This window comes from Alligator mississippiensis, chromosome 3 (assembly GCF_030867095.1).
Source record: "Alligator mississippiensis isolate rAllMis1 chromosome 3, rAllMis1, whole genome shotgun sequence".
Classification (NCBI taxonomy): domain Eukaryota; kingdom Metazoa; phylum Chordata; order Crocodylia; family Alligatoridae; genus Alligator; species Alligator mississippiensis.
Genome location: NC_081826.1, coordinates 75,191,703 through 75,216,929, shown reverse-complemented (window position 1 = coordinate 75,216,929; position 25,227 = coordinate 75,191,703). Strand labels below are relative to the sequence as shown.

Sequence of the window (25,227 nt, the reverse complement as noted above, 5' to 3'; positions counted from 1 at the left end):
GTATTGTATATGAGCAGTATCTCTTCAAACACCTTAGGCATTCACACCCAGTCTTTGTTTTCTACTGCAAAAGCCACAAAACCTGAACAAAAGATTTCCACCAAACAGTACATTGTCCCAAAAAAGGTTTCCAATGGGTATGGGGGAAGGGGGTACTCTTTGTAAATCCATCAGCCAAAAAAAATGGAGAAAGAACATTTCAAAATGCTGGGATGTTTTATTTTGATAATCTAAAATTGAAACATTTGGATCTGTCATTTTGAAACAGTCCCTCCCAACCTTTCAGAAATTAAACTACATTTAAAAAAAATAAAGTTTTTACATAACCCTAACCCAAAACAAAATTATTTGATTCAACTCAAACTGCCTTTTTTCTTTTCTTTTTGTCTTTTTTGTAGGGGAGGGACATCAAGTCAAAAAGTCATTGTTCACTTTATCCAACACCTTACCAAAGCAAGGACATGGCTATATAAGCTAGGCCTTGTACATATGCATGACAAGAGGCTGTGGAACTGGGATTATAGTAGCTTGCTCTCCCTAAAATCCTAGAAGTTTAGCATTTGACTGACTGGGAGTTACTTATCCTTTCTTTAACCTGCTATCAAGTTTTCATTTGTTAAGAAATTGAGCAAAATCAAAAATATGTATTTATTTTGGTCCTCCAAAAAACTACATTTTTCTAAAGACTTCCCCCCCCAAAATTGCCCACCTCTACTAATTATAATAAAGCTTTCTCTATAAATGTATGTGGTCACTGAATCACCACCTGCTGGAGATGCACTGGAGAACATTACTTCCATCCCCTCAAGCCACATCATCACTGGCATCGCACCAAGTAAATGCGCAGGACTACACTAATGTCTTAAAAAGCCATCCGGTGTTTTTAAAGATCTATATAGTGCCACTTCCCTGGACATACCCGTAGGATCCAAACCTTTGTCTCTACCCTGCAAAAACCCGCAAGCCAGTACACCTAACGTGCACTTACCATGCCAATTTTTCTTCTTCATTTCCCTCATATTATGACAGCCATGTATTTTTTGAGATAAAAAAAATTAAAACAAAAACAAAAAAATAAACACAGGTGCCCTCAGCAAATATCTTTCATATGCAATCATAGAACAAATACTTCAAAAGTTGTTGTTTAATTAGATTCAACACGAGCTACATCGTTGAATCAATCCCAGCTTCAAAGCAATCCTACATTAGACATCCTCACAAATATCTTGTAAAATTATTGCAAGATAAATTACTATGCACATGATAATCTGAAGTTACTTTTTGTTGAACCTGTTAATGGCAATGTATGCATAGCTTTACTTTATGTTCACACCATTCTGTGCTTGCTAGCTTAGCAGCACTCTTTTCCCACACCTGTGGCTTGAGTTATTTATTTCTGAATGCCCTTGGACAAACATTACAATTATGACAGTGCCTGGTCACATAGCAGCAGCAACAACAAAAAGACCTTGCTAACCATTATCTTCAGCTGTGTCATGTGGAACCATGCAGGCATGAAAAGCAGAGATGCATTTGAATACCAGTTACATTAAGAGGTAATTTTAATAATCTAGTTTGGGTCTGATAGACCCAACATATTAACAGCTGCAATGAGAACTGGCATACATCAAACAAAAATACACAAAGAAAATCTTATTTTGTTTTTAAGGCAACAGGATCATTCTTTTGAATGAGAAAAATCTCTTTGTAGGCCACTGGACTGTCATCTTTATGGTTCACTCCCTTTCTACAGAGGGGCAGGGCCAAGCTAGCCATTTCCACACAATGCAAAAAGTTTCCACAAATATAGCATTGAGTTATTCCAAGCAAGTGAAATGCATCTCCTAATAAATGAAAGGAAACCTGAAGTAAACAGGAAAATCCAAAATAGGATTTTAAAAGTTTTGCCTGAAAGCTGTAGGTTAAATGGACGATATGTTCAATTCACTTATAAATTGCATCTATTTCTTCAACTTTTTCTATCCATATTCCATTTTTATATCCATATTCCATAAAACTTATCATAGAAGTGCACAGTAGACATATGTCAATAACTTCATTAAAAACACAGTCAGTTTAACTAAGTTAAGTGATGTTGCGCTTTCCATGAGCAGTCTGTCTGCATGGAAAAGAAAGAAAGAAAACTCTGCCCATTACCAGACATTTCTTTACCAATCGCTTTTACAATTCCCAATGGCATGACCCATTTCAAGAACCAGCAAGTGAAGAAACTGTATTTTCCATTGCTTTATGATAGAACTCATACCATTAACCCCCCTTGGAAAGCATATCACATATATAACTTGGTTAATATTGAAGATGCTGACTCTTATCGCCTGACATTTCAAATGCATCTGGTCATGCATTTAAAACAACAGAACTAGCACACGCCTAAAGAGCAGCAGCTTTGGGCGTTTTGAGAGACTAGAAAGTTAGAGATGCTGATAATAAAAAAGACAGATGCAGGTAACCTTCCCTAAAATGTTGTTTTGATACCTTGTCCAATACTGAGGATTTTCTCCCTATGATTAATTAAGCAGATCTGTTCCTCATAACAGTTGATGTTATTCCTCTCTTGTCAACTGACATGCTTATTTCTTTTGAGAACCCTTCTCCCTCTCTAAATGTGGTATGTTGTGGGAGTTCAAGATATTGTTTGTTTGTCATAAACCTTCGGTATTACTTAATTGCTTTAAATTGTTTAAAATAAAGCTGTTAATACCCAGTGGCTTTATCTGAATTTTTAGGTATACTATGAAATTTCTTTCTTAAATAACTTTCTATTCAACTCTCTACCCTGCTTTTGTCCCAAACATTATTTCTTTATCACAAGTGCTGTAAAATACCTACAAGACATGACCAAACTTCCTCTTTGGAAACTTTAGCTGTGATGCCAAGGGAAGTAGTGTATTCTCCATCTTTGGAGTTCTGCGTACCAAACTGCAGTGCGTTTTGGGAAGAAAACTTTAAACTTAAGTTACTGGACTAAATGCAGGACTAGCTGGATGAAATTCTCTGAACTGTGATATATGGGAGTAAGTGACTAGGTGATTTAATGGCCTTTTCTGACCGTAATCTCTTATCTACCTCTTGCAGACTAGGCCCTTTCCACATAGCTAGAATTGTAAAGCATCTCAATGAAGGGAAGGGAGAAGTGTTACTAAATTTTCTCTGGACTATTTATCTCACAACTATCACATTTATTTTAAAGGTTCTTGTTTGACTTTTACCTCCTGTGCTCTCTGCCATACCTGCACTTGTTTGTGACAAGACTGTCTCATCAGCCTATGGCCCTGATCTGCAAAGTGCTCTATGTAGGCAGACTCTCACTGTCTTCTGCACAGGGGCTCTCTGACACTGAGCAGTACTTAACTGCAGGTAGGCATGGGGCTTTCCGCTCGATTGTCCCTCCAGTACTAACAATAATATCAGTAATGTAATGATAGGCCACAGCCCTTTGACAGTGTCATTTCAGTTACCTATTTAATTTCACTACCGAAACCACAAAGGATTGATTTCTAAAGAGAGCCAGCATCAGTCAGATGTGGGCAGATGTCACAAGTAGGCACTGTTCTTGTCTTCTATTGAAAAGCAAATTAAGCGAGTTAGGATGATTTTTTTTTACTGATCTGACCCTCAGGAAAGAGGCTTTAAAAGAACAAATACAGAGTGTCACAGCTGTGCACCTCACTCCTTAGGACCTTCCAGGAACACACAATATCGAAGATCAATGTGGTTCTTACTTGAATCAAAAACAAACCCAAACCTTTGTTCATTCTCAGAAAAATTTCAGTCTTCAGTTGCTCGTCAGTCTAACTGTTACTTAGTTCCCAATCTTCTTCTCTCTGACAAAGCTGCAGTCACACTGCTTTTGTTGTTGTCTCGTTCTTAACAGTTTCAATAGCAATGGTTGCAAAGTTCTTGGGAGGCTAGCAAATGTTTTCTAAAGGTAAAATCATGGCTGTCAAAATAGATCATCATGTTCACACACAAAAACCAGGTGGGTAACTGAGCAAGTTTACCCATGATGAGTTTAACTGGCTAAAATAGTAGACTAGCTGTGCTTTTAAATGATTTGCAGAGAGGTTTTAGCTTGATATCTTAATCACCTGCAAAAACAAACTCTGAAATAACAGTCATGTTGATAATCTCATGCCATTGTAAACTATTATTTTACATTACTCGATCCTTTTCCGCTCCCACAATACAAATATGTCCAAGCATCTTCCCTCTGATACGTAAACATAAGGAAAGCAAAAGTTAGATGTGGGAACCTGAACTAAATGACAGTAAAGGCAGCCAAGCTGAAAAACATCTGTCATTACTGACTGTGCAGTGAAGCTTGCTTTCAAAGCAATGATGTGCATGTCCCATTTCATGACTAGATAAATGGGTATCCCTGCCTAGATGCAGGGTGGAACCCCACAAAGCCCAGCCTGACAAGTGAGCATCAGCAGCTGCTCTGCAATCCACCCTCCACAGAGATAACTAGGCGATAAAAACAGTTACACAGTGCATCCTCAGCCTGCCAGCAAGCAAAATGCTCACGCTTCCATGTGTTCAGCTGCATTTATTATTTGTATTACCAGAGCACCAGGGAGGCCTCATCAGGGACTACAAACCACTTAGGCTAAATGCATGGAACAAAACACCAGTCCCTGCCCCAAGAACCTTGCAGCTTAACTTGGCAACGGTCTGTCATGTCAAAAGAACCTCACTGAATCTTTTTCATCTGCCTCACCAGACATTCCAGACTCCAATGAAGCAATGCTCAACTTGTTAAAGCAAATGACGTTTCAGCATCAGGAATTAGACCCTTTCCACACAGATTTATACCCTGGGTCAAACGTGTCTTCCTTTTTTCCTTCACATCCTCCCAACACCTGCCCTTGTGTGCTTGTAACTTAAACCCCTGGAGACACAAAGCAGCTTCAAACCCTCTTCGGCAACACTCACCTGGAACCAAGCGTCACCTCCAGCCAGCGAGGGCAACCACTGAAATTCACCGCTCGTTTCCCATCCTGTCCAGTTACACGCCCAGCCAGGCCCGCTTCCCAGGATCCTGCCTGCCGCCCCACATTTCAGAGGAGCTACTGGGATAAATCATCCCCCTGAGATTACTCGTCCCCCCCACCCCCCAAAACCCCCCTGAAATAATTCATCCCATTCCCACATTCCCATTCACTCCTATAGTGCCTGTCCTCCACCTTCCACAGCCCTTTCCCCACATCCCTACTTGCCTGCTTTCTCCCTCCAGCCCTACCAGCAGCTCCCGCAACTTACCTGCTGTGCACCACCCCCACCGCTCTCCTGTGAAATATGGATTCTCATTTCTACCTAGGTGAACTTTTACAAATCTTTGCACTCTCCTATGCCTAATAAAGGGCACCAATGCCCAAAAGCTTGCAAATAAACCCTTTTTTTCTTTTGCAACTATCTAGTCGGTCTAATAAAAGATACCACTGCCACGAGTTTTTGATTCCTTTTGTCACTCTACGCCGATACGGCTGCAACCTGAATACCACCCTCCCATGCATCCTGAAGGGAGTGGTGATGAGGGTGCACAGAGGGGGGGTGATATCCAGGTTGGGTCTAAACTGGCAAAAGGAATGAAAAACTGCTGGCAGCGGCGGTATCTTTTATTAGGCCAACTAGCTATTTGCAAGAACACAAAGTCTTCATTCACAGATTCGTAGACTGTATGGCTGCAGTTGCAAGCTTTCGGACACCAGTCTTTATTTGCAAGCTTGCCAAGGGGATCCTCCTGGGACCCACCGCCCTGGGTCTCCTTGCTCCCCCAGCACCTTCCCAGGACCAGCCAGCTCCCAGCAGGCATCCCCCCCCACCCGTGCCTCTGTGCCAGGCTGCTGTCACAACGCGGGGAGGCGCGACCCCGAGCAGGAGCCTGTGCCCGTGTCAGGGGAGGGACGGCTACTTACAAGACTGAGGTCTGCTGCGGCACCCGGGGGACACGATCCAGCATCAAGTGCATGCAGCGGATGGTGCTCTTAAAGCAGAGGCACCGGCTGGGGCAGGAGAGGGCCGGGCAGCACCACAGAGACAGGAGAAGCAGGAGCTGGGAGAGACGCCGGGGCTCCATGTCTCCCTGGCCCCGGCCCCAGCCCCGGCCCGGGAGGGAGACCGGCCGGCGGCTCCCCCCGCCCCCCCAGGGCCAATCCAATGAGCGCAGCCGGGATCGCCTTACAGGGGCAGGGCCGGCCCCGCGCCGCCAGGGGGCGCCCCCGCTCGCTCCTCCGCGGGCCGGCTGCCAGGGCGGGGGCCGGAGCCGGGAGCCAGCCGCACTCAGCCTGTTCTCATTTAGTCTCTAAATTAGGGCATTTAAAAAAAGAAAACCCAAATGTTTGCCTCCCGGCTCAGCTAGCTGTTTTCCATCATGTCAGGTGATCCCCTGCCTGGATGCATGAAGGGGCTTGCTTGGGCTTGCTCAGTGCAGGCAAGCTTCTTTGGGGAGATGCGATCCTTTTCCCCCCGCAACTACTCCACCAGTCTAGTAAAAGTCCTTTGCCAGCCTTCAGGCACAGGAGCCATTTTTTTTTTTTAATTTTAATTTATTTATTTATTTTTACACACACGTGCACCAGCTCAGCACTGCAACAGGTGCAGTGGCATCAGAGATGAAACACGCAGAAAATAGCAAGGGGGGGGAGTGCTTTTGCACTCACACTGCAAACGGTGTTACCGTGTGCAAGCTGCATGTTTCACCACTTGTGCAACTGTAAGCGACACAGCGCCGCGCACGTCGACTCGCGTGCGGAGCAGGCTCGATTCGTCTCCGGCACGTCACCGGGTGAAAAAGTACCAGTAGAAATGCCCTAGGAGCCTCTGCTGTTCTGAGATCACCAAGGAATGAAAGATGCTAAAAGTGTGACAGGATGTCAGTGAGAATGTAAATAGGTGGGAACTAGGATGAGGAGGGAAGAGAGGGGGAAAGCAGAAGGAAATAATGCCAAAGGAGAGTAAGGGAGACTTTTGTAGTTGAGTTTGCCAAGATAGACAACTCATTGCAGGCCAGGGAAACTGCCTGGAAATGCAGAAGTCAGCACTTTTCTCTCTGCCTAGCATTAGGCCCCCTGACTGTGCAGGGCACTGGATAGACAGAGACAGGTCCTTGGCCTGGGAGCTTCCAGTGTCTGTTTGTGTTTTGGAGAGAAGAAAGTCCAAGCATCCCTGCAAAGAGGCACCATTCACAGAGAGCAGGGGACAGGCACAGAACTGCTGGAAGCACCTGCCAAGTTACAAAGCAATGCAACCCAGACCGAAAAGCCATTTGAAAACAGATTGCTGGCCCAGCATCATTTGTGTCCATGCCAAATTATTTTGCTTGGTGTGAAAGGTGCAGTGCATTCCACTTTAAAACCCCACTGAGCTAACACTGACCTCATGCACTCAGGGAAAAGCTGGCAAGCCATCCCTCTGCAGAGGGAAGGAGAAGGGGGAGGAAACAATTGCACAGGACAACTCCCTATTTGCTTGTTTCCTCCATCAGCCCTCCAACAAGTCAGATCCATGACACCACTTCCTTTCTAAAAAAAAAGAAAAGAACCTCCTTTCCCTCCCTTTCCTTCTCCTTGATGGCTAGCACACTTCTTCCCTTGTGCTCTTGCTGCAACGTTCCTGATGTGCTGTTTGCTCCATGGATGATCATTCAGGAGAATCATCATAAGTAAACCCCAGCAGAGCCCCACCTTGACAATAAAACCTTGCTCTTATATACAGCTCTTTATCAGACCTCACCAACAGCGGCGGCAGGAGCAGCAGCAGCTGATCCCCCTAAGGTAAGTGGGGCATAGGGAGCCAGCGCAGCTGAGGCTGATCCAGAGGGGAAGCCCCCTGGATCCCTTTTAGCTCAGCTGGCAGAGAGCTGTGCTCCCGAGCTATGCATGGGCAGCACACACAACCAAACATGCTCTGTAAGGGCACGCCAATATTTGTGCTGGTGTTCGCATAAGGCAGGTGTGCAGCAGGAGCCCGGAAGGAGCCTCCAACAGGCAAGAGAAGTAGCCTAGGCTCCGCAGACGCAGTACAGATGCAGAGCGCAGCTGCTAGGGGCCCCGCCCTGGTGGCGCCACCTGCCCTGGGCTCCTCTGGGGCTTTGGCCTGGATGGAGCCTATGGCACAGTCGGCAGCCCTCTGCTCCCCATCTGTGGAGGTGGCCTGGTGGGGACTCAGAGGCTGGTGTAGGGGAGGGGTCTGGTGGTTCCCTTGCCTGTCCCTCCTGTGCCCAGCTTAGGGCCCTGGAGGAGCAGATGAGGGAGCTCCAGACTGAGGTGAGCAGGCTGCGGGAGATCAGGGCTGCAGAGGACGAGATTGCCACTTATTTCCATTCACTGCAGGACCAGGCATCCAGCATACAGACCCCCCCAGGAGAGATGCACAACAGAGGAGTGGCAGAAGGTGTCCACCAGAACCAGGGCTGCTCAGGCTAGAGGGGTGGAGGCTCTCCAGGTACAACTTGGGAACAGATACGAGGCCCTGGAAGCCTTGGAGGAGAAGGATGAAGGGGATGCCTCCAGCAGGGACAGTGCCACTCCACGCATGACACAGATGGTGCAGAGAGGGAGCACCAGGAGGAAGAAATGCTGGGTCCTTGCCATTGGGGATTCCATTCAAAGGGGAACGGAGGGTCCCATCTGTCGACTCGACCCCATGGCACGCGAGGTCTGATACATGCCTGGGGCTCAGATTCAGGACATCACAGAGAGGATCCTGGCCTACATTCAACCCACGGACCAGTACCCCATGGTCCTTATCCATGTGGGAACAAATGACACAGCCAGGGGCAACCCAGACTGCATGATGAAGGACTTTGAGGCCTTGGGGGCCTCAAGGAGACTGGGGCACAGGTGGTATTCTCCTCTATTCTCCCAGTAAGTAGACAAACAGCGACACGAGGCCTGCATTGGCAAGGTTAACCGGCGGCTATGGAGCTGGTGCTGCCAGGCAGGCCTCGGGTTGCTGGACAACGACCCACACTTTCCTCCCAAGCATGCCCCCTGCGCAGATGGGCTACATTTCTCCCCTAAAGGCAAGTCTGTCTTTTCTTCCAGGTTGGCTGATCTCATCCAGTGTGCTATAAACTAGCTTTGCCTGGGGATGGGGCCACAGGAGAGCATGAGGACACCTCCCAGCCAAGACAGGTGATGGGCACAAGGAGTACCCACGTAAGTGACAGGGGTCCGGATAGTCCTAAGAATCGGGGGGGGGGGGGGGGGGGGTGTGCATGCACCAATACAAGGCCTTAAATGCCTCTACACTAATGCTCATAGCATGGGGAATAAGCAGGAAGAACTTGCCCTCAAGATAGCTAGTAGAAACCTGGACATAGTAGGGCTCACAGAAACCTGATAGGATTCATCCCACGACTGGGTGGTTAACATTAGGGGCTATAGCCTATACAGGCAGAACAGAGTGGGGAGGAAAGGCAGGGGTGTGGTGCTCTACATCAAAGAGCAATACATGTCCTCAACTAACAGGATGGGGTCAGAGGAGGGGCAGGCTAAAGTGCTTTGGGTCAGAATACAGGGGGGTCATGGGGAAAGGGACTTAATGGTGGGGGTCTACTACAGAACTCCCAACCAAGGGGAAGAGCTAGACTGTGAATTCTCAGGTCAGCTTGCGGAGGCACTTAAGGCAAGGGATGTAGTTCATTAGGGGCAGGTCCTGTCAGACCAACCTGAGGGCCACTCGCATGATCCAGGGACAGCAGGGCAGACCCTACGAGGAGAGGCTACGGGACCTGAACCCGTTCAGCCTTCACAAGAGAAGGCTGAAAGGGGACCTGGTGGCCATCTATAAAAACTTACCAGGGGGCTGACAATGCGAGGTCACAGTCAGTAGGGCTAACTGCACCTTGTGATGCATTCACAGATGCATCATAAGCAGGGCCAAGGAGGTGATCCTCCCCCTCTATGCAACACTGGTCAGGCTGCAGCTGGAGTACTGCGTCCAGTTCTGGGCGTCGCACTTCAGGAGGGTTGTGGCCACCATTGAGACAGTCCAGAGAAGGGCCACCCACATGATCAGGGAGCAGTAGGGCAGGCCTTACGAGGAGAGGTTAAGGGACCTGAACCCATTCAGCCTTTGCAAGAGAAGGCAGAGGGAGGACCTGATGGCTGTCTATAAACTTACTAGGGGGGACCAGCGGGGAATGGGAGAGACCTTGTTCTCCTGAGCGCTTCCTGAAGTAACAAGGAATAATGGCCATAAGTTTTCCTAGATTTCATAGACATTAGGGCTGGAAGGGACCTCGGCAGATCATCAAGTCCAGCCCCCCCCCCGAAGGGCAGGAAGTCAGCTGGGGTCATAGGATCCCAGCAAGATAAACATCCAATTTACTCTTGAAGGCGTTCAATGTAGGTGCTTGAACCACCTCCGATGGCAGGCTGTTCCAGACCTTGGGGGCTCAGACAGTAAAGAAATTCTTCCTTATGTCCAGCCTGAAACGGTATTGCAGTAGTTTATAACCATTCCACCTCATCATCCCTTGGGGTGCTCTGATGAACAAATGTTCCCCCAGATACTGGTGATCACCCCTGATAAACTTATAGGTGGCCATCAGATCACCCCTGAGCCTGGGCTTTTCCAGGCTAATGAGCCCCGCGGCTCTCAGCCTGTCGTCATAAGGTCTGCTTCCCTGACCTCTGATCATGTGCGTGGCTCTTCTCTGGACTCTCTCAAGCTTCTCCACATCCTTTTTGAATTGTGGAGACCAAAACTGGACCCAGTGCTCCAGCTGCGGCCTCACCAAGGCTGAGTACAAGGGGAGAATGACGTCCTGGGATTTGCTTGAGAAGCATCTATGGATGCAAGCCAGTGTTTTGGTCGCTTTACTAGCTGCAGGATTGCATTGCAGGCTCATGTTCATCTTGTGGTCAATGATGACCCCCAAGTCTCTTTCTTCCATAGTGCTAGCCAGTGTAGCACTGCCGAGCCTATGAGGATGCTGCAGGTTTTCCCTCCCAAGGTGGAGAATCTTGCATTTTTCGGTGTTAAACACCATCATGTTCTCATCTGCCCATTTGCTGAGCCTGTCCAAATCAGCCTGGATCACCCTCCTGTCTTCTGGTGTGGATGCTTTGCCCCAAAGTTTGGTGTCATCGGCAAACTTGGCCAGTCCACTTCCAACTCCAATGTCCACATCATTAATGAAGATGTTGAACAGTATAGGTCTAAGGACAGAGCCTTGGGGGACCCCACTAGTCACAGAGCACCATGACGATTGGTTTCCATCAATTACCACCCTCTGGGTCTGACCACAGAGCCAATTGCCCAGGCAGCGGATCATGGTGGACCCAAGGCCACAATTGGCCAGTTTTGCCAAGAGGTGATCATGGGATACCAGATTGAAGGCTTTTTTGAAGTTAAGATATACGACATCAATCTCTTCTCCCTTGTCCAGGTGATGGGTCATCTGGTCAGAGAAGGAAATGAGATTAGAAGTTGTTAGAGAGTAGGTTTAGATTAGACATTAGAAGGCACTAGGCCTGTGCGAGTCAACAGTGATCCAACCCAGCTTCAGATCCGGCCGCTTCAGATGGCTGCGATCTGATTTGGAGCTCCGGACCGGGTTTCCGCCTCGATCCGGCTGAAGCTGCTCCGAAGCTTCAGAGTTGCCTGGAAGATCCGGCCATAGGGTATAATGGGGAAATCAATAAAATATCTATAACTTTGTTATTTTTTGTTCAATTTGGATGAAACTTGCAGGGATTGTAGCCTCTGCTGATACCATAAAACCTGCTAAGTTTCAAGAAGATCAGTGTAGGGATTCAGGGGGGGGACTGTACCCTAATTTCTTGAAAGCCAAACTCCTGTCACGGCTGTGCATTACAACACAGGGGGGTCAAAACTGCAGGTGGTAGCTCTTACTGAGGCCACAAAGCCTGCCAGGTTTCAAGGAGATTGGTGCAAGGGTTTGGGGGGGAACTGTACCCCAAGCTGTGGACAAGCAAAACTTGTGCCATGGGTGACACTGCATGTGTTAAGGTGAAGCGGGGTGACAGTTGCGGGGATGGCAGCCCCTGGTGTGATGCCTGCCAGCTGTTGAGGAGATCGGTGCAGGGGGATTCTGGGGCCCTGCACCCCTAGCTGCTGACAGACAAAACTTGTGTCAAGGCTGTGTCTGTCTTGGGGAAGTTGATGGTCTGTACTGAGTCTTTCCTCTCCTTAGCCTGGTTTTGTAGGTGCTAATTGATGCTCATTAAGTCATTATGTAGTAGCTAGATCCTGTGTATTGAGCTGGTCCCCGAGTCCCTGAGTGAATCATGATTGATCGATTGGTAACTGGTAACACAGCAGCTTAGCAGCCAGGCCTGCAGTAGTGTCTCCCCTCCCTGCCCCAAGGCAGAGACAGTCCCACAGCACCCATGGCATGAGTTTTGCTCATCCACAGCTTGGGGTGCAGTTCCCCCCAAATCCCTGCACTGATCTTCTTGAAACTTGGCAGGCTTTGTGGCCTCAGCAAGAGCTACCACCCCTGCAGTTTTGACCCCCCTGTGGTGTAACACATAGATGTGACATGAGTTTTGCTTTCAAGAATTTGGGGTACAGTTTCCCCTAAACCCGTGCACCAATCTTCTTGAAACTTGGCAGGCTTCATCCTCTCTACATAATCTACCAATCCTGAAAGTTTCATTCAAATTGGACAAAAAACAACACAGTTATAGATATTTTATTGTTTCCCCATTATACCCTATGGCCGGATCTCCGAGACGGCTCCGAACCGCTTCGGGAAGCCGAACGAGGCCAGCGCTTTGCCCCGGATGTGCTGCTTCGAACCCCAAAGCCTCCGAAGCTCTGTCCAAAGCCTTGCACAGCCCTAGAAGGCACTACTTCACAGGCAGGGTGGCTAGGATCTGGAACCAACTTCCAAGGGAAGTGGTACTGGCTCCTACCTTGGGGATCTTTAAGAGGAAGCTTGATAATTACCTAGCTGGGGTCATATGAGTCCAGTTCTCTCCTGCCCGAGGCAGGGGGTCAGACTTGAAGATCTACTTTGGTCCCTTCTGACCCTACATCTATGAGTCTATGAATCAGTAAATCTCAGAGTGCTTTTGCAAAGATTACCAATATCACTAACCCTGTTTTACAAAGCAGGAAACTGGCACAGGACAGTGAAATGTCTAACCCAAGTATACCCAACAGGTCACTGAAAGAGCCAGGAATGGGACCCAGCTTCCTAATCTCTGTGTGTGGGATTCGTAGTGGTCCACGTTTTCAGTTTTTACTGGTTTTCCCTGATAAATTCCCAGATTTTTTTATTGAAGTTATTAGATTTTTACTGATTTGCATCTGTTTTTCAGTTCATTCAATTTTACTGGGTACAGTAAAATCCCTGTTAACCAGCACGAGTAGGGAATTGTTGGGGGTGTAAGCTGAAAAGTGCCAGTTACCTGAGGCACAGGTTTCTGGCCAGATACAGGAATGGGGTGGGGGGGCAGCAGCCACATGCGGAGAGGGGGGGCAGTGGCCGCACAGGGGCTGGGGGAGGGTGGCTGGAGCTGCTGCCTTGGGGTGCGGGGCTCCTGGTTCTGACCCTGGGCGGGGCAGGAGGGGCTGCAGGAATCGCTCCCAGGCTGGCGGGTCTCAGCTGCACCCTGGTGGCTCTGCCCCAGGCGCTGCAAGCCCTGCTGGGGGGCCAGGCAGAAGATCCCGGCCTCACTCCCTGCAGTGGGCACTGTACCCAGATGCTCTGCACAGGCCCACAGGGCTAGACAAACTGCCCTGGGGCACGGGGCTCCTGTGGGGCAGGAGGTGCCAGGGTCAGGATCGGGTTCCCCCTGCCTCTTTGTCTGGTCACATGCCACTCCCCCCAGCCCCTGGGCTGTGCTGTGCCATGGTGTAGGCAGGTGGTGTCAGCTGCTCCTAGGGCCACTGCGGCAAGGGTTGGGGTGAGTGGGGACAAGCTGCACCATGCCCCGTGTACCCCAGGGCTCCACTTGTTACCACTCACCCCAGTGCCTGCTGAAGCAGCTCCAGGAATGGCTGACACCAGCTGTGAAGGGAACTGCAAGTCAGTGGGAGCAGGGTGGGGGGTGACTCTTGCTGATGCATGCACCCTGGGAGGGCTGCGGGGTGGGGAGCTATGCTGGGCTCTTTCTGGGGGGCACGTGCCCCCGAATCTGCACGCCATATGAGCGCAGGCTGCCACCTGCCCCAAGCACCAGGAAGAACCCAGTGCCACCACCGGCCCCAGCCTGCAGTGGCAGCCTGCTCTCGTCCTTCGTGCAGATCCGGGGGCAAGCACCCCTTGGGAAGAGCCTGGCACAGCCCCCCCAGCCTGCAGCCTTCCCGGGGTGCATGTAGCAGCAAGAGCCTGTGCTTCAGTTTCTTGGAAAAAGATACAGAGCCTTACCCGCTTTGGTACAAATGAAAGGGACTACAGAACTGTAGCATCGCTCCCCAACGTATCAATATCTGCATCAAGCCCCTGGATAAGCTGTCAGAAAAAACAGAGGGGAAACTGATGTTAAAGTGTAAAGACAATTCACAAGTCAGCATATTTATGCTACACACAAACAGCACTGTCACTTAGCTTGACCACACCCACATACAGTGAAATAAAACAATACAGAAAGCAAATCACACTACTTACTCCTAATGGCATAAAGGAAAGTCCTTTTCAGCACTATACTGGGGAAGATTCACCCAACTGGGAAGACAGAGCCATACTTGAAAATAATACTTTAAAAGGAGCATTTTGAGTATCTTCATCTAGTGCAGAAAAAATACAGCAAACAGGCAACAAAGATCTCAAATTGAAGTTGGAGGAATTCAAATTAGAAATGAGACACTTCTTTAAGTTGGGGCTTACCTATTGGGACAATTTACCAAACGGATGGTGGATTCTTCTTCGCTTGATGTCTTTCGATTAAGATTGAATGCCTTTCTAGAAGAGATGTTTCAGTAAGACACTTACTGGACTTGCTATAGGGGTAACAATGAAAAGCAATGGCCTGTGGTATACGGAAGGACAGACAGTATGATTTAATAGGCCCTCCTGGCCACAAATCTATGGATCTGTGAAAATGTTTTCACAGTCAGAGCAGTTTATTGTAGCCTGTGGGTCTGTATAGCTTTAGTTTTTATGTATTTTGCAAAACACAAAAAACAACCCAAAAAGAAAAAAATAAGAACAAAAAGCAAGACAAAAAAACACTTCCCATTACACTACATTATTTATTTTCTCTTCCTGTCCATCTTTCACTCACCTGCTTTAGAAATTATTGTTGCTGGAGAATGACAAAATTATTTTTTTCCAAAAAGCATTGATTAATGCACTTAGTTAAACATACTCTAACAGGAACAGTTTTCATTAGAATCTCCACTGCATGGCTATTGGGCCACTGGTGGCTAAATGCATGACTGAACACTGATGACTAAATACAATAAAGATGAATATCTGCCTTACTTGTTGAGGCACCTCTCATGCCATAGCACATACCCCCTGGAACATGTATACTGACCTTCAATTTGGCTTTATTAATATGAATTCTAACATCAGAACATGAACTAGTAGAATGAGTTAGGTTTTACAACCAAAAAAGAATCTCCATTGAACTATAAATATATCCTAGAATTTCTTCTAGGAGTTGTCTTGCTCCTTTATTCACAGATTTGTGAGGCTGGAAGGGACCTCAGTATATCATTGGGTCCAGCACCCTGCACCCAACAGGAAAGACAACTGGGAGTCAGGTGACTGTCCACTCTTCTCTTGAAGATTTTCAGGGTAGGTGATTGTACCACCTCTGGAGGGAGCATATTCCACAGTCTGAACACCCTAGCTGTGAACAAATTTTTCCTACTGTTGAGCCTGAATCAATCTTCCAGGAGTTTGTGGCCATTACTCCTGGTTTTCCCCAAGGGTGCCCTAGTGAACAGTTGTTCACCGAGCCCTTGATGTACACCCCTGATGTAGCGGTAAACTGCTACTGAGTACCCTCTCAGCCTTTTTTTCAGGCTGAAGAGTCCCAGGTCTCTCAGCCTTTCCTCATATGGCTTGCCATGCAAGTCTCTGATCATATGGGTGGGCCTTTCTCTGGACTCCCTTGAGCTTTACCACGTCCTTGTTGAGATGTGGCGCCCTATGCTGCACACAGTACTCCAGCTGCACTCCCCCCAGTGCTGAGTAGAGTGGAAGAATCACTTCCCTAGTTTTGCTGGAGATGCATCGATTGATGCACGCGAGGGTATTATTTGCCAACTTGGCCACAGCATTGCACTGCTGGCTCATATTCATACTGTGGTCTATTATTACACACAGGTCCCTTCCACTCATGGTGCTGGTCAGTTTGGTGTTGCCAAGCCTATAGGTGTGTTGGGTTTTTTTTGTCCCCACATGAAGCACTTTACATTTCTCAATGTTGAACTTCATCCGATTCTGATCAAACTTGCTAGCCTGTCTAGGTCCACCTGTAACTGTAGCCTATCTTCAAGTGTGACCATGCTTCCCCATAGCTTGGTGTCTGCGAACTTGGCCAGTGAGCTCTTCACCGCTGCCAAGATGACATAGATCCGTTCAATAGAACTCTCTGGGTCCTACCCCGCAAGCAGCTCTCTATGCACCTAGCTGTCTCATAGTTAAGCCCACAGTCCTCCAATTTTCTCACACGGTGGGATACTAGATCAAAGGCCTTTTGGAAGTCAAGATTTACAATGTCAACCTCCTCTCCCTTATCCAGGTGGCAAATTGCTTGATCATAAAAGATTAGGTTGGTGAGACAAGACCTGCAGGCAACGAAGGCATGCTGTGTCATTCAGAATCCTACCTTCTGCAAGCCTATTGCATATAGCCTCCTTAATGAGTTTTTCCAGGATTTTCCCTGGGATCGAAGTTAGGCTGACTACCTATAGTTACCTGGGTCCTTCCCAGTCTCTTTTTTGAAGATGAGCACAACATCAGCTCTTCCAGTCCTCAGGGACCTCTCCAGAGCACAACAAGTTTTGGAACAGTTTCGCCACAGGTCCTGCAATGACTTCAGCAGCTCCTTCAGCACCCCCAGATGAAGTTCATCTGGTCCTGCTGACTTGTGTCTAATTTTTTTTGGTCACATAGCAGTTCTACAGTAATAGTAGGATGGCAGTCATTCCTATCCTGCTCCATCTGTACCCAATCTGGCATGGTTTTGCCCTTGGCCTGGTGAAAGACCAAAGCAAAGTAGTCATTCAGGAGTTCAGTTTTCTCCTGAGTGCCAGTAAGCAGCTGTCCTGAGTTGTTGAGCAGTGGGGCCCTACACTCCCATTTGTTTTCTTTTTAGAATTCTCTCATCCAATTTGTCAACTATACTTATTGATAATCTTGCAAAAATCTGTTGCTGCAGATGTATCAGTAGATGAATGGACTAAATAACAGTATTTTGATTATTTACCACAGTCAAACAATATTCTCAGTACACAAAATGCCAATTTTTTCCCTGAACAGAACTCTCCAAATTACAACCAATCCATACACATGCAATGCTGTGAACTCTCAGGTAGGAAATCACCTCCCCAGCCTGTCTGAACATCACCCAACACAGGGGAGTACTGATCTGTTATTAGAAGTTCCTAGATATTATCACAATACAAATAAACACACCATCATGATATTGATGATACAATTCATTTAGGAGCTACTCATACTAAAATAGGTTAAGTCTAATTCCTCCTTCTTTAGTCAATCATAGAACATTAATGGAGATAGCAAATTAAAAATAACATCAGTTTACAAAGAGTTAATAATCTCAGAGGGCCCTTATCCAAAGTGTATTCCTAATTGTATCCACTTAGGAAATAGAAATGATGCTAAATGTCTAAAAACACAACTAAAAAAGGTGCCAGGATCAGTATGACTAATAGAGAGCAAGGGGGAGTAACTTGCTTTTCTGTCTCTGACAAAATGATGCTATGAATGCTCCTCTACTGTCTCAGCTGCATTTCTTCCTGAAAATTAATATAGTTTGAAAAGAGGATGAAGTACCACAGACAATCTCAGGAAAAATCATTTGAAAAAGATCATCCATTAAAACATGCCTGTTATTGATTTCACAGGGCTTTTGATAGCATTAACAGAAAGAAGTGCTGGTCCCTTCTGGAAACATGGAGATTTCCACAGAAATTTTGTTGCCATCACATGTTTATTTCATTTGGACAAAGCTGAAAGACTTCATTATATCATTTGGGGTCAAATCGGGTTAGGTACCAAGCAGGGATGTTAGCTTCCAACACTTACGAACATCCATCAGCCCCCAAAGCCTTCAAATCCTCAGCTAAGGATACAGATGGTAAGTCAGGGAAATACTACAAGACCTGCTTGGAAATTAAGACGAGCAGCTTCCCTTTTCACCCTGAAACAGTTAAGAGAAGTAACAGCATTTTTTTTCTTCTTCCTTGCCATTTTGTCATTGCCTATTAAGCCCATTTTCTCCCATTGGAACTTTTCAGCAACCCAGGCTCATCCTTTGTGCCTAATTCATATATTACATACCTGACTAATATTTTAATACCTTTTCCCCTTTCCATTGCCGCCTTCTTTTTTACCCATTAACTCATCCCCTTCCTTGTTCCATAACACGTTGCATTCTCCAACCAAACTATAATCGCTGAAGTGAATGTATAAAATATATATCATTTCATGTAATTATATACACATACACACAGTCTAATCCACCATAAAATATAAACAAATACATTTGAGAAAAAACAGACATTAAGCTAATAAAGCACACCATTTTCTCCATTTTACTTAAATACTGCAGGGATGGTCAACCTGTGGCTCAAGTGTTACAAGGTGCACTGACAGAGCCTATGCGTGGGCACGTGGCAGAACAAGGGTGGAACAGGGAGCACAGGCAGATAGACCAGGGAGCAGAAAGCAGAGCAGGAGATCTGACTGGGGAAGGGCATCAGAATGGCACCGGGGGAGGGCAAGAGGATTAATTTGTGGTCTGCCTGCCCACTGAAACACTGCATTTCGCTTCCATATACCAGTACTTCACTTGTTCTTTATCTTAGAGTTGTAAGCTCCTTAGAGATGGGACCACCTACTTTGGGTAAAAATCGCAGATTTGTCAAAATCAATGGCAGAAAAAAACCTGGTGGTCTTTAATGGTGCCAAGATTCCACTTTCTGTTTTATAACACTGAGCACAGTGCGACTCCAGTCCTGCACCACTACAGTCCAAAATAATAGTAATTTGCAACTACTGATGCCATTTCTTTGCTGCTGAATGTCAGTCACAGATGGAAGCAGACACCCAGTTTAGGAAAGGTAAAGTTTTCAATAAATCCTGACATCCTTTCCCCTCTCTCACGGAAGCATTCCTACTCTTATAGACAAGCAAAGAAGTGCCTTACTTGAGTTCAGTCAGCATAGAAAGGGGTCCCTGAAGGTTTTCAGTCAGTATCAGTAGAACTCATGGAACAACATTGACCTCCTAACAATATCAACTTTGCCACTGACCTACCGCTAGAGGTTTGAATCAAGGATTGCATTGGATTTAGACAAGGAATGTCCCTGATTTGTCAATAAAGTTTTTGGATTATGGCTTCACTTAATTAACATGCCTTTTTGATGAGTGTTGATTTTTCCTTGATAAATAAGGGCAATGACGACAAGTACTTTCCTGAATGGCATGTCGCATTGCTCAGAGTTGTGAATAGTCATATAACGAAAGTCCCTACTGTGAAGCATACACTCAAGGAAACAAGTTTAAGATTGTTCTGGAAGCCCAAACTGAGTTTCCTGACTCTGTGCTGTTATAATCTTACCCTTGATATTGTATTAGCATGCTCTTTTTGAATTCAGTAGAAGAGTAATCCAACAGTTGCCCTATTTTGATTGCCTGAGAACGTCTATTTGTAACATACTTTTGTCTAGAGTTCTGCCAAGTAAAATACTTGAGGATTTAGTCCATGCTCATTTCATAAAATGTTAAGAACAATGTATTGGATAGTCATTTGAGGTTCAGATTTGCTGGAACATTTTTCCAGCAGAGGTTTAATTATTTCCAGCAGTACTTTACCAGCAAAATGTTTAAACAGTCTCTCATGCAGTGCTAAAAACAGTCTTAAATTCCACATTTCATGTACAGTCCTTTGACCACACCCTGGAATGTATTTATACAACAGTTCACTAGTCTTTAAGAGTTACACAACGGTTGCTTGTTGTCCATAAGCCACCTATGTGGAGTCCTCAATCCAAAACATTGTTTGCAGCTCAAGGCAGTTAGGCTTCAGATATTGCTTCCACCTTAGATATTGTTCTGTAAAATGTTCCTTAAGTCATCTTACTATGGACTTCATGCAGCAAATTTTGTCAGCTATTTTCAAGGCAGGAGAGATGTTTCACCATTGTTTCCTATTTAATGCACCATTCAGAAAACATGCCCCTAACTTCCCCCATCCCTTGTAGGAGCTGGACTAAACTCTAAAGCCTTGCGGTATTGGCACCCTGGCCTGATCATATCCTAACAGAATCATGAGAAGTAGCAGCATTTCCTTTACCCTCGATTCCCAAGGTATTCAAAAAGTCTAACTTCTTCAGTGGTGAAACCCTTAACACGCAGTGTGGATTCTGACTTATCCTGGGTGCATCTACATGTGCACTTCACTGACTAATTAGCTGTGCACTAAAGCATCACAGTCTACACGTGCACTGGTATTAAGGTGCAGTAAATTAACTAACTCTACCATAAGATAGTACTATCCCCGCCATAAGATAGTACTGACTGCACAAAAACTGCCTGGAACTGCACAGAAACATACATGAAGGTGATGATGGAGGCTGGCAGAAGCAGAGGGGATGCCTGGCACCTAGCCCAGCATTTTTGCATCCTCGTGCCCCAGCCAACCCCTCCACCACCTGTTGCTACCACCCAGAGCCCAGGGCTGACCCCCTCCATATCTTCTGCCAGCCTGGGGCTGCTCTGCCCCAGGGTCAAAGTGCTGTGGTCCTGGGCGTACGGGTTGATGCTATACCCGGGAGCAGCTCTGGCACATACTGCACCAGAGTTCATTTCTTTGCATGTGTAAATGCACTCCCTGTGTGGGAATGAGAAAATGGGAAATCAATGGTTTGGTGGAGGTAGGATTCAAAATACCACTCCTAAAATAAATACTTGGAGTGAGGACACAGCACAACTATTTTCCCCATCTAAAATACTGGAAAGGGAGATGATCCATTAACATATGTAGTTCATTCCTTCTCTCAGATTTATTTATGAATATTTAGTAGCAAGTGGACTAAAGGGCACTCTCCCAAAGGATTACAGCTCTTCAAACCGTGATGCTTTAGATGAGAACATCTTCCCACAAAAGTCAACTTTTATCATCTTTTGAGGTAATCAGGAATTCCAGCCTGCCTCATTCCTCCTTGGCTTTTAAACGGGAAAGTCACCTAGCTGCCCTTTATGCCTTTGAAAATCACCCCCTTCTCACTGTTTAATTCAGTGGTACTCAACTTCCAATCCATGGGCTGAATCCAGCCCATGGGACTCCCCCCATGGGTCTGGAAATTTGACTATGGAAGTCACAGCAATTAGTACCAGCACAGCTTTCCCACTGCCAAATATTCTGACCCATGGGAAGCCCATTAAGGCCAGATGACATAGCCTCATGCTCCAGATTACAACTATGAACCAAACTCACAAGCTGACCCCTTGCTAGATTCTACTCACAGGGCCGAAAGGTTGAACATCACTGGTTTAATGGGCTGTTGACAAAGTTAATAAGCCAGGAACAGAATCTTTTATATGATTGAAGAGTCATGTGAAAGCACATAGATAATATTGCACATGTGTAAAGGAATTGTAGCATACATCCCCGAAATGTAGTCACCTCACAGATGTAGAATGTGGATATCATAACAGCACAATAACACTACACAAAAGATTAGGATAAGCAAAGAATATGGTATTGAGACTGCAGGGGAAAATTTTATGTTGGAGATTATTACAGAAGCTAACATCAGTTGAAGACAGCCTTGATAGACCATTGTACTTTTGTGGGAAAAAAAAAAAGTTATGAGCCAGATGTAAGCACTTCAGGGCAGGGGTTGTCTTTTTGTTTTGTGTTTGTACAGTTCCTAATGCAAAACAGTCGTGACACATGACTGAGGATCCTGATAACACACATGAAATATAACAAATAATTTAATAACCACATAACTTACTAATGATGTCTGCAAGTTTTATAAACCTTTTTTATTTATTTATTTTTAAGAACTTGCTGTTTGCAATAAAATTTAGACCTGCAATGCATGCCATTTAATTACTATGGTGGGCACTACAGTCACTAAGATAGAACATTAAAATAAAATCTAAAGCATAAAAAAAAATCTAAACATCCCTTTCTATTTCTATACGTCTTCACTATGTAATAGTATTTCATCTTTTTCGTATGAAATACCTAATGACATTGCATAGCCTGCTAAGATATGAAAAGCTGGATGGAAAGATTTCCATTTATAGGTCAATTTAATTTTTATTTTAGGAACATGCTTGAGAACTATTTGCTCTTAAGCAACTTTAGTACAGAGAGTTTTTTCCGTTAGTTTCAGCAGCAATCATCTCTACATCAAAAAGTTTTCAAAAAATATATAATGTGACAATGGCTTTGTTTAGTGTAAGGCATGATCTCAATATTATCCATCCTCCTTCTCAACCCCCCACAGAAATTATGACACTGGCATTAGAACCAAAAGCAGTCTCAGTGGGAGGACAGCAGTCTCAGCCGTCTCATCCATCAGCAGCTGGCCCTATGGGCCAAATGAGCGGTACAGGCTGTGTCCAGCATGGGGACAATCCATGGGTACAGTATGGTGCACTGACTCATTTCTGCATGTCAGCCCAGCACAACTTGCAGCCTGACCTTGCACATCAAAGCATCCCTGTTTTTAAGCATCTGAGCCAAGGACAGAAGTTACACATGTAAGTGTGTAAGGGGTTGGAAACTGGTTCAAATATATAACACAACAGAAGTTCAGTGCATATAAAATCACTTTCAAAATGGCCCAAACTGATTTAAGATATACCTGGATGGATACAGTATCAGACAACTGATATAGGTTAAATCGATTTACTGAACTTGTCTCGGGTCCCCTCCACATTCAAACTGTCTTCTCCAGCAGAGGAGGGCAGCATGCTCTAGCACTGCTCCACACTCCACAGCTTCTGCCCTGGGCTACTGCAGGCATGTGGCTACATTTCTGGAATCAAAAATGAATGGCTGTTCATTTGCTTATTGGGTCAATCTACACAGCTTAAACTAACCTGAAAGATTGAATCGATTCAGCCTTGGCCTTTTTGACTGTCTGTACTTAGCTTTAAGGATCAAGTGTTCATACTTTTGTCTTTGATGAAAGCAAAATGTTTTTAAGGAAGGTTGAGGTTCCAGTACAATCAAGGAACTCCAGAAACCTGGGCTTTAGTGAAAACACCAAGTATTGTGAGAACTAGCAATACTGTGACTTAAGGAAGTAGACCCCTTAGCAGTGCAGATACCTGCTGAAGTCAGTAAAAAACTCATGCAGACCTTTTTACAATATGAAGACGTCCAATCAGAAGAACATAAAGGAGACATAATTTTAAATGCTGCCCGTTTCATTGATGGTTGGAAAAGATAGAGACATTTCAAGATACATGTCAAAGGTAAATTGTCACCAGAAATATCCTAAAAATACAGATAGAAGTCCAAAGAAAATTTGTTGCAACATGAGAATCTCTTTAGAACTAATTAAAACAAACTAGGCAGGTAAGGCAAATCTTCATATATCCAGCATAACAAATAGCTTTAAAATAAGAAGTGATACTGCCTTGGTTATGTAGCCACACAGGGTGGCTTCATTAATTCCTTCTTTTTATGTTCTTGCATCACAGCAATTTTAACTTTGAATTTTCCTATACGGCAATACTGCCCTCTCTTGGTGTTTTGTATTATTCTTAAGAACTAGTGACATTTGTTTTAACATAATACAAGACAAGAGGCACGTCTACAGTTGTTACAAAGTGAGATTGAACACTAGCTGCTTTAATGGATAAAACAATGAATGCCAAATATTATAGAGGGCAAACTAAAGCAAATAAAAGTACTGGACAAGCCATCCCTGTTGATTTTATTTACTTTGTTCTACAGTGCTTTAGAAGTTACTGGCAGCACCTGATGAAATTTGCCCTGTAATTTTGGAAGAGCAGCAAAGAGGCAAGAGAAGATGCAATTTGACAAATGATCTAAGACAGATTGCCTTGGGGAAAAATGGCTTATACAATTCAACATGGAGAAATTAAGGTGAAGGGTAGAATCAAAAGGGATTATAAATCAACTGTGCACCATGGTCAAAAAAATTTGATAGAACAAAATGTAGCAAATATATTAAAAGTCCTTCCATACAATGGTTTTAAAAGTTATAGATTTTACTGACCTGGGAACAATAGTCAGTACCCTGTGCCCCTGTCCCATTCCTCTCCAAAACATTTTAACCCCTTAGGTAAAAAAAAAAGCCACCTAAGATTTTTCCAAAGGTACAGGCCAAAGCTTTTTATTCACAGACTTTAAGGATTTCACCATTTTTATTTATAGCTCTCCCCTTCACCTGATGACACTATTTATTTTTACCATTTTAGCCTTGATATTTCTCTGTATGCCTAACATCTCACTCTTCACCTTCCTACCCAGTAGGAATTGGGGGAGTGCTGACAATTTTTGTCTAGGTGTAGACTAGTTAAAAAACTACAGAAGACTTTCCACCAATCATAAATTGCCCACCTGTTATGTACAATCTCTGAAAACAGATACTAATGCTCTGTTCCAAGACTCCACTAGGTGCTCAGGTAGAAGCTCCGCTGAAGATGGAAAAAAACATACCATATTGGCGATATGGCTTGTATGCATTAAGATTAAAAACCCCAAACAACAAAAAAAGAAAACCCACATTTTTTCAGATTTTCTCAAAACCAGCAGACTGCTTGAGCTCATCTAGAGTTTGCTAGGGTTTAATGAACATATATGCCCCTCTTTTCCACTGCAGAAATCACCCTTAATTGATTCTTGGTGCAAGATGCAGGACATGTTGCTCAAGAATTTTATTTTTTTGGAGTGGGTTGAGAGTGAGCCAATGACGGCTGAGACTATTCCAGTTACAACTCAAACACTTAGTACTAAGATATACTACAGCAAAGGCTTATTAATAAGGACAAGGCTTACAAATCCAGGATTTCAAAAGGAAGGCAGGTCCACT

The 25,227-nt window shown here is 45.2% G+C and overlaps 1 protein-coding gene and 1 long non-coding RNA gene across 9 annotated transcripts in view; one reads left to right on the top strand and one right to left on the bottom strand.

The window, feature by feature from the left end:
- Positions 1-6,139, bottom strand: part of PXDNL (peroxidasin like) — a 421,482-nt gene extending 415,343 nt beyond the window's left edge. For all 7 annotated transcript variants that reach the window (XR_002093899.2, XR_002093901.2, XM_014606787.3 and 4 more), the window contains exon 1: positions 5,940-6,139. Coding sequence is in view for 5 of the 7 variants with exons in the window: in XM_014606787.3 (XP_014462273.1) it covers positions 5,940-6,100 (161 nt within the window). In the remaining 2 variants the exon portion in view is untranslated. The remainder of the gene's footprint in view (positions 1-5,939) is intronic.
- Positions 6,140-6,356: 217 nt separating this feature from the next.
- Positions 6,357-25,227, top strand: part of LOC109285977 (uncharacterized) — a 74,552-nt gene continuing 55,681 nt past the window's right edge. Inside the window, exons 1-3 of one of the 2 annotated variants that reach the window (XR_002093903.2) lie at positions 6,357-7,796; positions 9,069-9,182; positions 18,046-19,550. This is a non-coding gene — a long non-coding RNA (uncharacterized LOC109285977). Of the gene's footprint in view, positions 7,797-9,068; positions 9,183-18,045; positions 19,551-25,227 lie in introns of those variants that run through there. The other variant, XR_002093904.2, reaches the window with a different exon arrangement.